Source organism: Cydia fagiglandana, chromosome 2 (genome assembly GCF_963556715.1).
Source record: "Cydia fagiglandana chromosome 2, ilCydFagi1.1, whole genome shotgun sequence".
Classification (NCBI taxonomy): Eukaryota; Metazoa; Arthropoda; class Insecta; order Lepidoptera; family Tortricidae; genus Cydia; species Cydia fagiglandana.
The window spans coordinates 1,638,590-1,652,723 of NC_085933.1; the positions used below are offsets into that span (position 1 = coordinate 1,638,590).

General features: G+C 37.3%; 3 protein-coding genes across 3 annotated transcripts in view; 2 read left to right on the forward strand and 1 right to left on the reverse strand.

Annotated features, from left to right (window-relative positions):
- Positions 1-14,134, reverse strand: part of LOC134673969 (synaptic vesicle glycoprotein 2A-like) — a 396,395-nt gene that overhangs the window by 138,720 nt on the left and 243,541 nt on the right. The gene's annotated exons all lie outside the window — the stretch shown is intronic.
- Positions 1-14,134, forward strand: part of LOC134673901 (uncharacterized) — a 185,756-nt gene that overhangs the window by 137,840 nt on the left and 33,782 nt on the right. The gene's annotated exons all lie outside the window — the stretch shown is intronic.
- The window catches only part of LOC134672237 (adenomatous polyposis coli protein-like), a 58,233-nt gene that overhangs the window by 23,556 nt on the left and 20,543 nt on the right, over positions 1-14,134 (forward strand). Inside the window, exon 2 of the mRNA XM_063530140.1 lies at positions 9,999-10,273. Coding sequence (XP_063386210.1) covers positions 10,028-10,273 — 246 coding nt within the window. The 5' untranslated portion in view covers positions 9,999-10,027. The remainder of the gene's footprint in view (positions 1-9,998; positions 10,274-14,134) is intronic.

The following is a 14,134-nucleotide window of genomic DNA, read 5'->3' on the forward strand; positions in this document are numbered from 1 at the left end:
GATGATACGTGTGATAGTTACTTTATTGCACTGTCGTTTATCTTACGTGACAGATCTAAATTGCCTATTTATTGCCTCTACATTACACTGCACTGTCTATCATCCCCGCACAATATACCTACCTAATGTATACGACAATAAATTATAGCGTATTCCCTCAAAGTCCCATGACGGCACTTTTTTCGCCCATTTTTAAACGTATATTCGTGTTCCACTTCATTTCTTAGTCAAGATAAACATATAACAATATTTGCACAAATATAATAAATTGCTAAAATTAAATCAACCGTATAAAAATTAGTCGTGATTTCTATCAATTAGACTGTGTGTACGAATTCGGTGTAAACTTTTGTAGACCAGGTACCTACATTCGCAGAGTGCCTATCAGAGTAACGTCTGACAAAGCATTCGCGAAATCAAAATCGACGCAATTTAATTTGGCGAAATAAAAAAGGGCGCCCTGTCACCATAGAAACGATATGACACTCTCCGCTACCAACCGAGTTATAGAGTTCTAGATTGTAGAAGGCGTACCACAGAATCTAAGAAACAAGAACAATCAAAGTAAAACTCGTACCCCCGGGTTTGACAGTATCGCACTCAAATTAGATTGTATTATGGTAATTGAACTGTCAAACGTCAACTTCTGACACCCAGAGTTACAGCATAATGTACGGGTTCCGTATCAGCAAAATCTACTTCACCTGTCAAATTCGAGCCACGGATTTTCTTTAGACAACTCATACCAGTAAACCTCTCAGTGAACGGTACTGCGCATCAATCTACGCTAGACTCCAGTTATTGTCTGTGTCTTACTCCAATTGCGGTAATAATCGGGTGGCAGATTCCATGGCACTTTCACCTGCTTCGCTTCGCTTTCGTGTTTGTTGCTGCAGCGATCAGCTTTGCCTGCGCATGGTTTGATCATCTTATGTAATGAGCATGTCGGTGCCATGCGTTCTGAAAATCCCTGGCAAACATTTGGGTGTTACGGTTCAATGCTTAAGAATTCTTACAGAGTATAAGTTTCGTTCAGCGGTCACTTGCAAACAAATTGAGGTTACAACACACCAAAAAATACTAAACTCTGATTGAATTGATATGTTTAAACCATTACAATTTCCTGGTGTATTTCCGTCCGGTCCTATCAGAAATGATGACAGAAGACTGTTACAAACGACTTATTTTTGCAATTAATAGATTTTTAATTAAATATAGATATTGTCCGTATTCCAGGTCATTCAAAAGTCCATTAATAAGCTCACTCAAAAGAACTAGAGTTTAATTTGGCCATTTCTTTGGTTTATCACAAATATCACGACCATTAACTCCTCTAAACTCCACGTAGGCACGTATATCTTCCGCTAACATGCCAACATCGTTAAACAAGCCATCCCATCCCATCCAAACATCAACAGTTCATACTGGCTCCGTTTATTTTCCTCCACCATTCGATCACTCATGCATTCTACTTCTTTCAATAAAGGGCATTTTCTGTGGAAAAAGCCATCCCTTACGTCCTTATAGTAACTAGAACGTTCTCTATTTTTAAACACCATTTCCTGTTAACGGTTTTGTCATACGACTATTATAAAAAGATCTACAGTCCCTTGCGGTACTTGTATCTATACGGCTTCTGAATCAACTCTAATCCCCTCGTCAGAAGTGACTGTCAAAGTTTGTCTCAAAGTTCTCGAAATAGGCGTAAAGCGGGTAAGATTGAGTGGAACCCTCTAAACTTGTTTTTTGAGATGAGATATTGTTACAGTTTATTTTTGGTCGGGGTTGAACATTGTTAGACTGACAATTTCAAGACCAGAATTGACCAGATTGAGGGTGCACTACACAATGATGTGTGGTGAAAGATCATAATCGTCTCATTATACAAGAGCCAATAATACAGGATTCGTTCTTCTATTCTGAACCTATTCAGGGGATCATTTACCGAGAACAGGGTATTTTGGGGGCCACGTGTCTTTAAAATAAGTTTCTCTAATCTCGCCATAATATTTAGCTCCAGCGTTTTTTCACGGAAGGACGTAAAACAACGTATAGCACGTTGGGATTTTATTGCTTATCTGCTGTATCCACCGGAAGTGTTTAGTATTTATGGCAAATGCAACGGGAACGGCAATTTAACCCAAACTCTTTTAGGTGTTCCTTCCAAACAAACTAGAATTAATCACAGCCTTTTAAATTTGTATCTGTACGAAAAAACACTACGTACTTCATGTAATTAAAAAAAAAAATGAATTGCCTCAGCCCAAGATATTACAATTACAGTGGATTTCGGATATAACGACGATGAAGGGACCACCGAAATTTCGTCGTTATATCCGGAAGTCGTTATAGGCAAAGGTAAAAATATAAAGACATATATGTATAAATTTAAATCCGAAACGTTAGTACCATCGCTCACACTGTAAACTGTGCATCGGTGGACCTTATGCCTTTTGTAATAAGGTCCACCCATGTACAGTTAGGAGTGTCGCTGTTTGTACGTTTCGAAGGAGTGAATCTAAACAGTCAATATCCACCTATAAACAAAAGGTCACCACATTTGCTAACCATCTGTCGATGTAAACAAAAAATAAAAAAGTAAAGCTCTATTGTCCTTTGACGACCGACTCCGGTCGCAATAACTGCATGGGATTTCTAAGAACTTGTTACAAATGGTTCATTAAAAATCGTCACTACACCCGAATTCGGCGCTACACCCGAAGTCGCTATATCCACATGAATCTTGTACTAAAATATGCTTTAAATTCATGGGACTTGGATTTTACGTCGCTATAACCGAATGGTCGCTACAACCAAGGTCGTAATAAATGAAATCCACTGTATTTTTAATGAGATAGATACATTATTTAAGTTAATTGCCACATTTACATCATTATGTAGAACGTATCGAAGAATATGTATTGAAATTGTGTTTTGCCGCTACTAATCAATATTTTTATCATATTTTAAAATTAAAATCAATGCAATTAAAACTGACTTGTGCTTTCCCTAACACTATACCGGGTGTGGCCTGTAACGTGAGCAAATAATTAAAACATAGATTGTACTCCTCAAACGGTGACACTTTTGTTCAACAACTTTCAAAAATTATGAAGTGTTTAGACTCCCTATTTTTTATACAAAATAAAGATTATCTTCAATGGACGCCATCGCGATGCCATTATCATTGTGATTGACGTTGCTTGTCACGCCTTAAACGTAACAAAATTCGCAATACATTGCGTCTTAGAATAAACTTTAAAGTGTATTAAAAATCAAACCACAAGTAATTTTTAAAAGTCGCTGAACAAATGTTGATCAGTATGAGAAGTACAGCCTACAGTTAAATTTTTGCTCATACTCGTATCATAGGCCACACCCGGTAGATCGAGACCGTCCCGACCACAGGCAATATCGACCTCACCTGTCCAGGACGCGTACGTTTTCTCTTACGTGCGTGCACGGTTCGTTGACCGTGCACCGTGTTTACGTTTACGTTGTACGTTTCTAATTATACGTGAAGGCCGACTGATAAGAGTTTGCGAGGAAATGTATGAGTTAGCGAGGTGTCATGTATGGTATCCACTACCATACATGATTGCTAGTACATATTTACTGGTTTTTTTTTTATATTTTAGAGATCGTCTTGTATTTATAGGTTTCCCAATGGTTTCCCAGTTACATTGATCCAATGCTTTAGCATAAGCAGTAGCATTATGAAGCCCTAAAATATACTCAGTTATTATGTATAATAAAACAAAGGCACTTGAATTCGACCCTGGCCCTGTTAAGGGTTACATTTGCGTGCAGTTTTATACAACGGCAGATTACCTAATTGTTTTCAAAACAAGAGTAATGTTGTTCATTAGTAAAATTCTATTCTAAAAACAAATCTTCATGCCCGTAATTCACTTCACTACCATAATTTGGCCAAATACGAGTAGGTATGGCTTTTCATTTTAGATATTTCAGCAAATAGGGTGAAAATGTCAGTGTGTTGACTGTGTTGCCGTAATCTCTTCAATACATGTCAATTATTAACATGACGATGACGTTAAAATTCGCTATTATACATATATAAATCCACAAATAAATAGGGACATTAACTCTTATGTTCTGCGGTTTCATTTAAACCACATTGTTTATGATATAAAAAACCAAAACGCTCAAAGGTCAAAATGAAGAACGTAGGCATTCTAAAACCGCCGGCATGCCGCTAGGGTTGCAAAGGGCCATCGAAATATTGTCAAAGGAGCGTATCTGGGTCAAGCCGCCGGGAGTATGCCGTGTACAGTCAGCAACAAAAGTGGCTGCGAAAGACACTTGCCCAGAATAGATTATATTTTTCTAGTGCTTTTAGTGCGCTCAGTTTGGCACTGCTCCGAACAGTAACGCATCATCACATCAATAACAGACATCGGTTTTGTTAGATACTACATATACTTACTACATATTCTTTGTTTTGTGCCACCACGCACTTCGCACAAAGCCAATAATCCCATTCCCAATTACTAGTGATTCCGCATATCTCTTAAAATAGATCAATCTTTCAAGTAGGGTAGACTCATTTCGGATACGAAGTACAGAAATATTATCTGTCAACATTAAGAGCACAGCTGTCATTACAAGCGACTCTTATCTTTTCCCGGAGACCCATGTAACCGTAATAAATCCCAATATATTACACAACACGGGTGGTCAACCATAGGTCAAGAAATGAATGCTCAAAAAACGTTGTAGAGGGAAATGCTAGGAACACAATTTTTGACTCCGTAACTTTGTTTGGACTAGTTAGGAGGTGAACATATCAAAAGTCCCCGGCTGTAGCCCCGCTGCTGGGGGGTAGAGGGGGGTAAGAAGGTCGAATTTTTCGGTTTTTCATTGATATCTTGGAAACTTTGCGTCTTAGCGACATGACTACTAAGACAAACCGAAAGCTGATAAAATTAGTTACAAGTTTTATTCTGTCAAGTTTTTCGATATCATGAATAGTTTTTGAGATACCCGCTCTTGAAAGTTTATTTAGGGATTTTAATTTTATCTTGGTATCTACGTCAGTGAAGCTGTTAGGCCATGTTTGGTATCATTTTCGTATAAATCGGGGGTGCTGAATTCATTTATGGTATCACATTGACACCATTCCGAAGTAAAACCAAAATTTAAAAGTAAATATTTTTTTAAATCCCTCTTCACGCTTAAACCGCTGAACCAATTTCGTTGAAATTTGGTATAGAAATAGTTTAAATCTCGACACACGACATAGGATAGTTTTTATAACCAAAAGCATCTTTTGAGGGTGTAAAAAGTGGGATGGAAGTTTGTATGGGGAGTCAATAACCGCTGAACCGGTTTAGATGAAATTTAGGACGGAATACATCTGTGATTTAGATGAAAGTGATACCAATCATGATTTCAAACCTTACCTTGAGCAGTATTAAACTCAGGAATTCAGTTTCGTCGACAAAGTTGAATTCCCCCCATACTCCATTTCACAACATTAAAGGATGATTATTGAGATAAAAAGTATCTTATGTCCTGTCTTGGGACTCGAAATATCTGTATACCAAATTTCAATTAAATCGGTTGAGCAGTTTAAGCGTGAAGAGGAATTTAAAAAAAAAAGGTATTTGTTTAAAGTTTATATGTTTTTTCTTAGGAATGGTGTCAATGTGATACCAAAACTGAATTCAGCACCCCCGATTTATACGAAAATGATACCAAACACGGTCTAGCAGCGTCACTAATGTAGATATCAAGATAAAATTGAAAGCCCTAAATAAACTTTCAAGAGCGGATATCTCAAAAACTATTCAAGATATCGAAAAACTTGACTGAATAAAACTTGTAACAAATTTTATCAGCTTTTGGTTTGTCTTAGTAGTCATGTCGCTAAGACGCAAAATTTCCAAGATATAAGTGAAAAACCGAAAAATGAGACCTTCTTTCCCCCCTCTACCCCCCAGCACCGGGGCTACGGCCGGGGACTTTTGATATGTTCACCTCCTAACTAGTCCAAACAAAGTTACGTAGTCAAAAATTGTGTTCCTAGCATTTCCCTCTATAACTTCTTATTGCTTGGCCTACAAGAGAAACTAATTTATTTGGATGTAGGAGCTAATCTTAATGTAATGTTCAGCGAATGTTGCTGACTCATCCTAATTGACCCTCTTAACAACACGATCTTAGTCGTTTATGTTTTTTGTCCTATGATTCATCATGAAACCCTGCAAATTACTGTCAAGTTAGATTTTGAATGACACGATAAAAAAATATAAACAATCTGAAGACTGAGTTATATCGTAATTCGTAAGTGCGGAGGGTGCACATAATGCGATTCTCACTAACCTGCATTGAAAGCATTGAATTCTACTTCTACATACACTTTGACAACCTTAGACTTCCATCGCTCATATAGGTACTCTAGATATGTACAGTCAACAGGTGAATTTGCTAAGCGGGCGATGAGTTTAAAATAATTTGAGCACAAATTCATTGTCTAAGGAATAAGCGTGTGTGCTGATAGTTTTGATTTCATGCGCTTAGCTACTTCTGTTACTGATTTTACATAATCCTACGTTATTACGCTTATTACGTACATAATTAGGCTGAGTTTATTTTTTTAACAGTTTAATGACATCCTTTGTAACATCCAGTCGCCCCACGGCTGCACATCTGGTATACATAAAGTTAAAGAAAACTCATAAAAATAAGCCTTGAGCGCAATGTAAATAAATTCATTTATTCTAACACGAGACTCGTCACTCGTATTTTTATGTCTCTACTATTTTCCGGTTTCTCTAGGGTAAAATACAGGAATTAGAAAAGAGGAAGAAGGAACGCTAGAAATATTAGCTATTTTACATTTATGAATTGATTGCCACTTGAAACCGGTATGCCTACTTAACATCTATTATCTATTAAACACAGTTGATATTATCAAACTTAGAGGTACGAGCCGTACGAGTATAACACCCCAAGTATTACACATGGTTAATATTAACATTATTAAATTATCAAACTATAAGTGTGATGCAATTGAATGTATGTAGTATCGTAGCTACCAAATGACTGATTTGAGTACGGTTATTTACGTAGATTTTGATGCTTGGGGACTTGATACATTTCTGAGGATGCACCTAAAAAAAGAAATGCACCCATAAATTAGTTCGGCGTATTGATTAAATCCACATCTGCCGTCCAGACTCCATTTCCATATTGTTGCGGAAACTGAGCAGATGCCGTGTTATGAAACAGTTCGCAGCGGCGATATTTTGAGCGCCCGTTACGTGACGAGACGTAAGCGTAGTTTTACGGAAACCTCATTCATTAGATACTACGTCAACAAACACACTACGTGCATAAACGAATTGTCTAATGTCAAATGAATAACTTTACTTAACTAGTAAGATACTAACTAAAAAAAATTACTAAATCTTGCAAATCGATTTTAATTTAGGTACTTCTAATAGTCGTATCAATTTTAAACTTTGCAAGTTTACAGACTTAATACAGATGAGTCAGCTGACAATAGAATAATTTGATACCATCAAGTAGACCTAATGATAGAGTCAGAAGATGTACAGGGGAACTCTTTAGTAGATAGGCCGCTTGAAATGGGCGCATTAAGTGCAGAAACTTGTTTCTAATGTAAGCAAATGTAAGGAAATCTTTGGTCCTTGAGGCATTCATTTACTCGTCAAAGCCTTAAACATAGGTAAACAGAAACAGTAACGAAATGCACCTGAACTGATATTAAATAAACACATACCTACCGCTAAACTTTGATCCGCTGCTGATTGCTTGACTGGACGTTTACGTGATATGCGCACTTTAAGTACTAGTCTACAACCAGCCATTAGTCCGGCTTACATGCGTGACCAAGACTAGCACAAATAAATTACTTCAGACTGAACTGTCCACGACACAAATAGTATTATTTCTATTAAGTATTTTGTTTTGCCCTCAACAACGGGAGTCGTGGAAATAACAGGCTGGCAAAATGTTTTACGTTTGAAGAACGCTAGCAACGAAACCTGTTCCTATAATACAGTACAATAAGTGTAATTAATTCCATTGTATTAAAAATCTAATAATAAAAATTCAAGCGCGATTTCCACTTACTACTTTGAAACCACCTCTCTATAAATATATGTATAACATTTTCTAGTCTGGACCACGATACGATAATCACTGATATCATTATCTAACACATGCCAACCTAATCTATTAATTAAGAGCGAAATCGATTGTGCACTGCATTGTGAGTTCATAACTACAACTGGCAGGTTTCCAGCGATGCCGGTAGTAAATTTAACGCTGCCCACCCCGCGAGAGCCCTTCTGACATTAACTGTTGTTTAGCTGAAGCTGACCCACTTCGTTGATAAAAGGTTGAAGGGATATTGTCTTAGCAGCTTTGAAAATGGCACGGCTCAGGGTGACCTGTATAATCTGACTAATTTTAACAATAGATTATGGATAAGATTTAAGCCGCCGAGCCTTTACAAGATTGAATAGATTTCGTCGGATGACACCGTCGTGACCTGGGTCTGGGCTAGGGGTTGTGTTATCAACTGCGATACCTGAAGACGCTGGTTCGAATCTGAGCACTGGAGGCCTTGGTCAATTATTCTTTCTTATGTGGCATCTATTACAGTTATTTTTGGAGAAAACTCATCTTAATCATATCAATCAAGCAAATGTCATACGCTTTAATCGATCACATTCTAGGTGTTTACAAAAAGTTACTGAGATTTATAGGTAAGTACCTAAACAACTTATTCCAAAAAAATGTCGTAAATATACGTATCAAGGTGGTGCTTGCTTAAAGTTATTTTTTCTTGTTAGGAAATCGGAATGTAGTACTAGGTAGATCATCATATTAACAGTAACATCAATAAATTATGCCTTTATTTACATCTTCAGCTAACATATAGCTTTTTCTTAAAACCTTAACATGCGACGGTGGCTAATAACTTGAACTTAATGTTGTAAACATGGATAACTGACGATAATGACGAGGCTGACAAGTCGAAGTATGCCAAGTACACATACATACCATCTATTACATCCCCCGCAAATCGTAAACTACTGAACTACTTTGCCTTGCGGGAGATAAGCTACCATTATTTAAAGTAGTTCAATCTGCAGGAGAACGATAAATAGTTTCATCACAGGCATATCGTCATTTCGCGTTCAATATTTTATGGAGTAACTACATACGTCTTATAAAATGTTGTGATATTGGCAGACTGTGCTTTTATAAAACTTTCAAAATTTATAATAATCTGGTGTGTCTTTTTTAAAAGAATCATATTAAGATATCAATACAGATCTTACTGGCTTAGGCGTAGTGGTAACAGTACCAGTACCAGAGTTTCTAAGCGAGCGAAATTTTCAAAATTACCTAAGAAGCACGTGTACAGATTTTGAGCGCCCCACTCGCTTTTGACTGTACATACTGTAGTACAGTACAGTGTCTCAAATTCAGTAACCACAATAACAGTTAAATACAGTTTTGCAGTTGAACTCACAAAACCGGGTCAGGGGACCGCACCCGCGGAATCTAAGCGTACCTCGTAACACTAAATGCATCGTAAAGCGATCGTTACCCCGCTTCTGGAATAGCTCACTAAGAATGCTTGTGTAAGATTTGAATGGATATGATGTTGTATGTGGTTGATTTCTCTTTAGAAACTGAATCACATAAGTGTGGAAGCATCAGGGAGAGATGAAACAAGTCGGATTGAATAAACGCATGTATTCTTTTGTCATGTGCGGTCCAGCCAGACAAGCAGTCGCTGACAGTAAGAATGACGCCATGTCGAATCATAGTCATAGGACTTCATTCAAAAACTGTTGGTAGGAATATTTTTAGAAGTAGTCTCACAATAGCCGTCTATCCTAATTTATTTAACGAAAGCTTTAAAAAAACATGACAAACGTAACATCGGTACCCAACGCCAATACCCAATCTCCATAACCAACCTAAATTTCTAGAAAACAAATGAACTAAACAAAAAGCCAAAATGAACCGCGACTATTACAAAGTGTCGTTCACGAGCAACCGCATGCCGACTATCTCTGACGACGTCCTCGACAACGTCGTCGACACAGAGTTCAACGCGAACCAGTTCAAGTTGTTCGACGACTTCACGACGGACCTGAGGATCAACTTCAACTCCAGCAGCTTCCGTAGGAGAGGCGATCCTAATGACTCGGGCGTCGATATGGAGAACGGGAATCCTATGGATGACGCCAATGAAACTGATTTGGTAAGTTCTTGCATACTCTCTCCACTCTAAATAAGTGTACTAGGGGATTTAAAATGTTATCACGACGGTATGTGGTATATCCCGCGTCATTCATTAACAGACAGACAAACAATAATCTTTAAGGAGGTAAGTACCCGAAACTTTAGCGACTTCCATTACCATTGCCCAAAACCCGTCCAAACGTAGTTTACAGTATATCAAGATTGTAAGCCGCCAAAGATTTTTAGTTTTTGGTATAAGTACAAAAGATTATAATATAGATGTAAATAATATATAATATATTATGGACATTTAAAGGTAGTGTATCAGAACGATAGGAAACTGTATTATCATCATACCCCGGCCGGCGAGAGCAAAAATGCGTCTGCTCCTAGTGCTTAATTAAGTATCGACTATTCTATCGACATATGGATGTCGATAGAATAGTCGACTTTTAATTAAGCACAATTTTTTTTTAAACTGAGCCATTAGTATTTGTTATTTATTTCAACTTGATACCTCCACGCGTTTCTAAGAATAACCCTAAAACAATTTTCTATCAACATAAAATTATTATTATTATAAAGTTATTCACAATAAGTATCAGAATGTGTTGAAGAAGAACGTTGGCATTTTAACTTTAAACAATTTAAATAAATTGATATCTGGCAGAGAAGTGGAACTACCTAATACAGAACAAATTCATAATCACTATGAATTATTTCGTTTTGCTCCGATTACTACAGTAGATTTAGAACGGTCCTTTAGTTGGATGAAATGGATTTTATCGGCAAGGCGAAGGAGTTTAAAATCAGAAAATTTAGAAAAAATGCTAATTGTATATTACGAAAATTACATAAAATACTGAATAAATACAAACACTTGGTTTTAATTTTGTTTACAACAATAATTAATACTTCTGCATATCATAACGGTGGTCCAGTACATCGTGTTGTTTTTATCGACATCGACCAAAGTGTGTATCCTCGCACTATTAAGCTGTCAACGCATTTTTGCTCTCGCCGGCCGGGGTATGATTATCATTTGTGGATGCTGTGTTAATTTTATAGCGGAAAGCTGTTTAAGGTAACCTGTAAATATTGCAAAGCACGGCACGAAGTCCTTTTTATTCTACTTATAAGTACTTACTTACATTTTACCTACATAGCAAATAAATAGCTCTCCGTGGGTGGGCAATAACTGGGTACGACAACTTAATTAACGAAGTTGGCAACTAAACCAATCAATAGGTTTCAAGGACCTGCTTCAAAATTATTTCCCTTTTGCTAAATCTAAACGATTCAATTATTTGTTATTGACAGATAAGTAGGTGGAAATATACAGGGTCTCGCAGCCAATATCGCAAAGCCAGTCGCAAAGAAAAAAAATGTATCGTGATGACAGATTCAAAGGAAATGTCACGCGATCTTTTCAATACATCATTTGAGTACCTACCGGTTGCCGTTTTCTATAAACTATTGTCACTTGTCCAGACAGAGATCTGTCAGCGTGCACTCTTAACCTTAATGACATTAAAACCGTTTCAATGGCGAAGAACCCGCATAAAACAAAAGCTTGACGTCGAATCAATCAGTCGACAATTAACCGGCGCCACCCATTGTCGGCCGGAACGTCCATTGTCCACTCTTCTATGGCATTGTCACTCATTGTATTCATTATACGGCTGTCCCGTACATGGGGCAGCTTAAGAAAAACAATCTTGTACGGAGACAGATACTCGCGCGTCAGTGGTTAGAACCCTAATCTAGAGAGGGTAAACTGAACTGAAGGCCATTTCATGAGATAATTATTTACTGTGTTGGCGTATAAATCTTGACCTTTTATTTAAGCAGCTCCATGGCATCTCATGCATATTTTTCAAAAATATGCTTGAACATAAACTGTTTTTATTAGATTAGTCTTGCTGTATATTTGCTGGAATGAATTCGCACGGCAATTGCACTGAGAATATGGGCCTAAAATTCATGAGTCACTCTTTAAAGTAGCAAAAAACACATTGCATAAATTTGGATACCTACAATGAATGTAGTGACGCAAGAAAGAAAATTGCCCATTATCCTGATGGCGCCACGGCTTAAGCGATTAGGGGAGATTGATAACTTGAGACTAGTTGGGATTGGGACGAAGGCGAAGGTCAAACTATATTGCGTGGGGTCTATAATAGAGGTCTGAAAAACACTAAGAAGCTTCCACGGACCGAAAATAATAAAGGTTGCTATCAATGTTGCGTATATCGGCGGAAGAAAAGGTTTCATTTAATTCGTAGGGATATCATTGGTTGCCCTAAGCCGATCGGATCGTATAATCATGTCTAGGTAGGTACGGTCAGCCAAGAAAGTGGTCTACCACTTTTCGACTCTATCAATCAGATGATAGAGTCGAAAGTGGTAGGTAGACCACTTTCATGGCTGACTGTACGTATTATTTCTTAGTATGATGATTATACACAAACTTAATGCTACATACTTACTCACTGGTCAGTTTTACAAACTTTTCAAAGCTTTTTGTTCAATTATTAGACTAAATGAATCTTAAACAAAACAGCAATTAAGCTAACAGCGTGTGGTCAAACTAGGAGTGAAATTATATATGGCAACACAGCGCTGACCTAAATATGGCATTCCCGGCTAGATGACTGTCGTTTTATAGGCATGACGCCACCGCGCGTGTACGCTGAATGTAGCTTTGTTAACGTTTTAACCCTTTTACGCCCCCTTAACCGTTTAAACGCTAATAGTATATGCTAGGGGTCTGCAACGTAGACTGTTGTATTCACAGCGCTAAGAATGACTTTTGTTGTAATTGCTTAGTGTGTAGAGGTAACCAAAGTAAAATTTAATAATAAATGAAATAGGAAAACTATATACGGCCTGGCTTATATTCTGTCTAGTTTTTCCATGTCTAATCCTATCGCTTTAGTTGCTAACAACACTCAAAAATTACTTCAGTTTTCCTATACAGGCTAATTATTAATTACTTCAGTTTTCCTAGAAAGGTTAATTATTAATTCTACTGCTGTAACATTGTGTCTCTAAAAATACTTGAACAGAGAATTCATCAGTCGCGTAGCTCTCGCGTTACATTTTAATTTATTGTCCTCCTGTGGGAACTCATTTGTTCAACTGGTGACGTCACTGCGGTTTTATGCGTCATGTCACATATGCTGCAGAAGTACTGATGTTGTTTTAAAAAAAAGAAACAATTACTAATTTATAGCTGTGGGACACTGGCAATTAGGGTTGAAATGTTTTCAACTTTTCTTTGCCACTGCGTGGAATATAATAGGGTATTTGACTGCCAAGTCAATCGACTGTTCTTTTCATACTGTCAAAACGATTTAGTTATGGAGCTTATATGATGCACATACCTTTGACGTCACGATCTAATTACATCTAAAGTACTCTTGGTACCGAGTTATTTTAAAATCATATTAAAAAATTACCACGGACTACCGTTTTTCACTTTTTCCCTTAATTTAACTGGCAGTTTTCATTTCTATTCCTAATGTGCACGCGAGTTACCGCATGTGGCGTTGAATTATGAACACGAGTAGAACAGGAAATGGTGTATTTTTATCCTTCGGTCCTTATTAGTTATTTGAGTCAACAGTTACTGCTGCCGTATTTGACACACGTTTCTATTCCCGTTACATATTTAGTGGAGTCATACATAGTTGACCGAAATTATAATAAAATTTTGTTTAGACACACACATACTTTGCAAATGAACTTGTAGCCTAAGGCCCACTTGCACCATTCCACTAACCCTGGGTTAACCGGTTAAACCTGGCGTTACCATGGTGACCAGTACAATTTGACACTAGGTTAACGGTTTAACCGCTTAATCCCGTGTTAGTGGAAT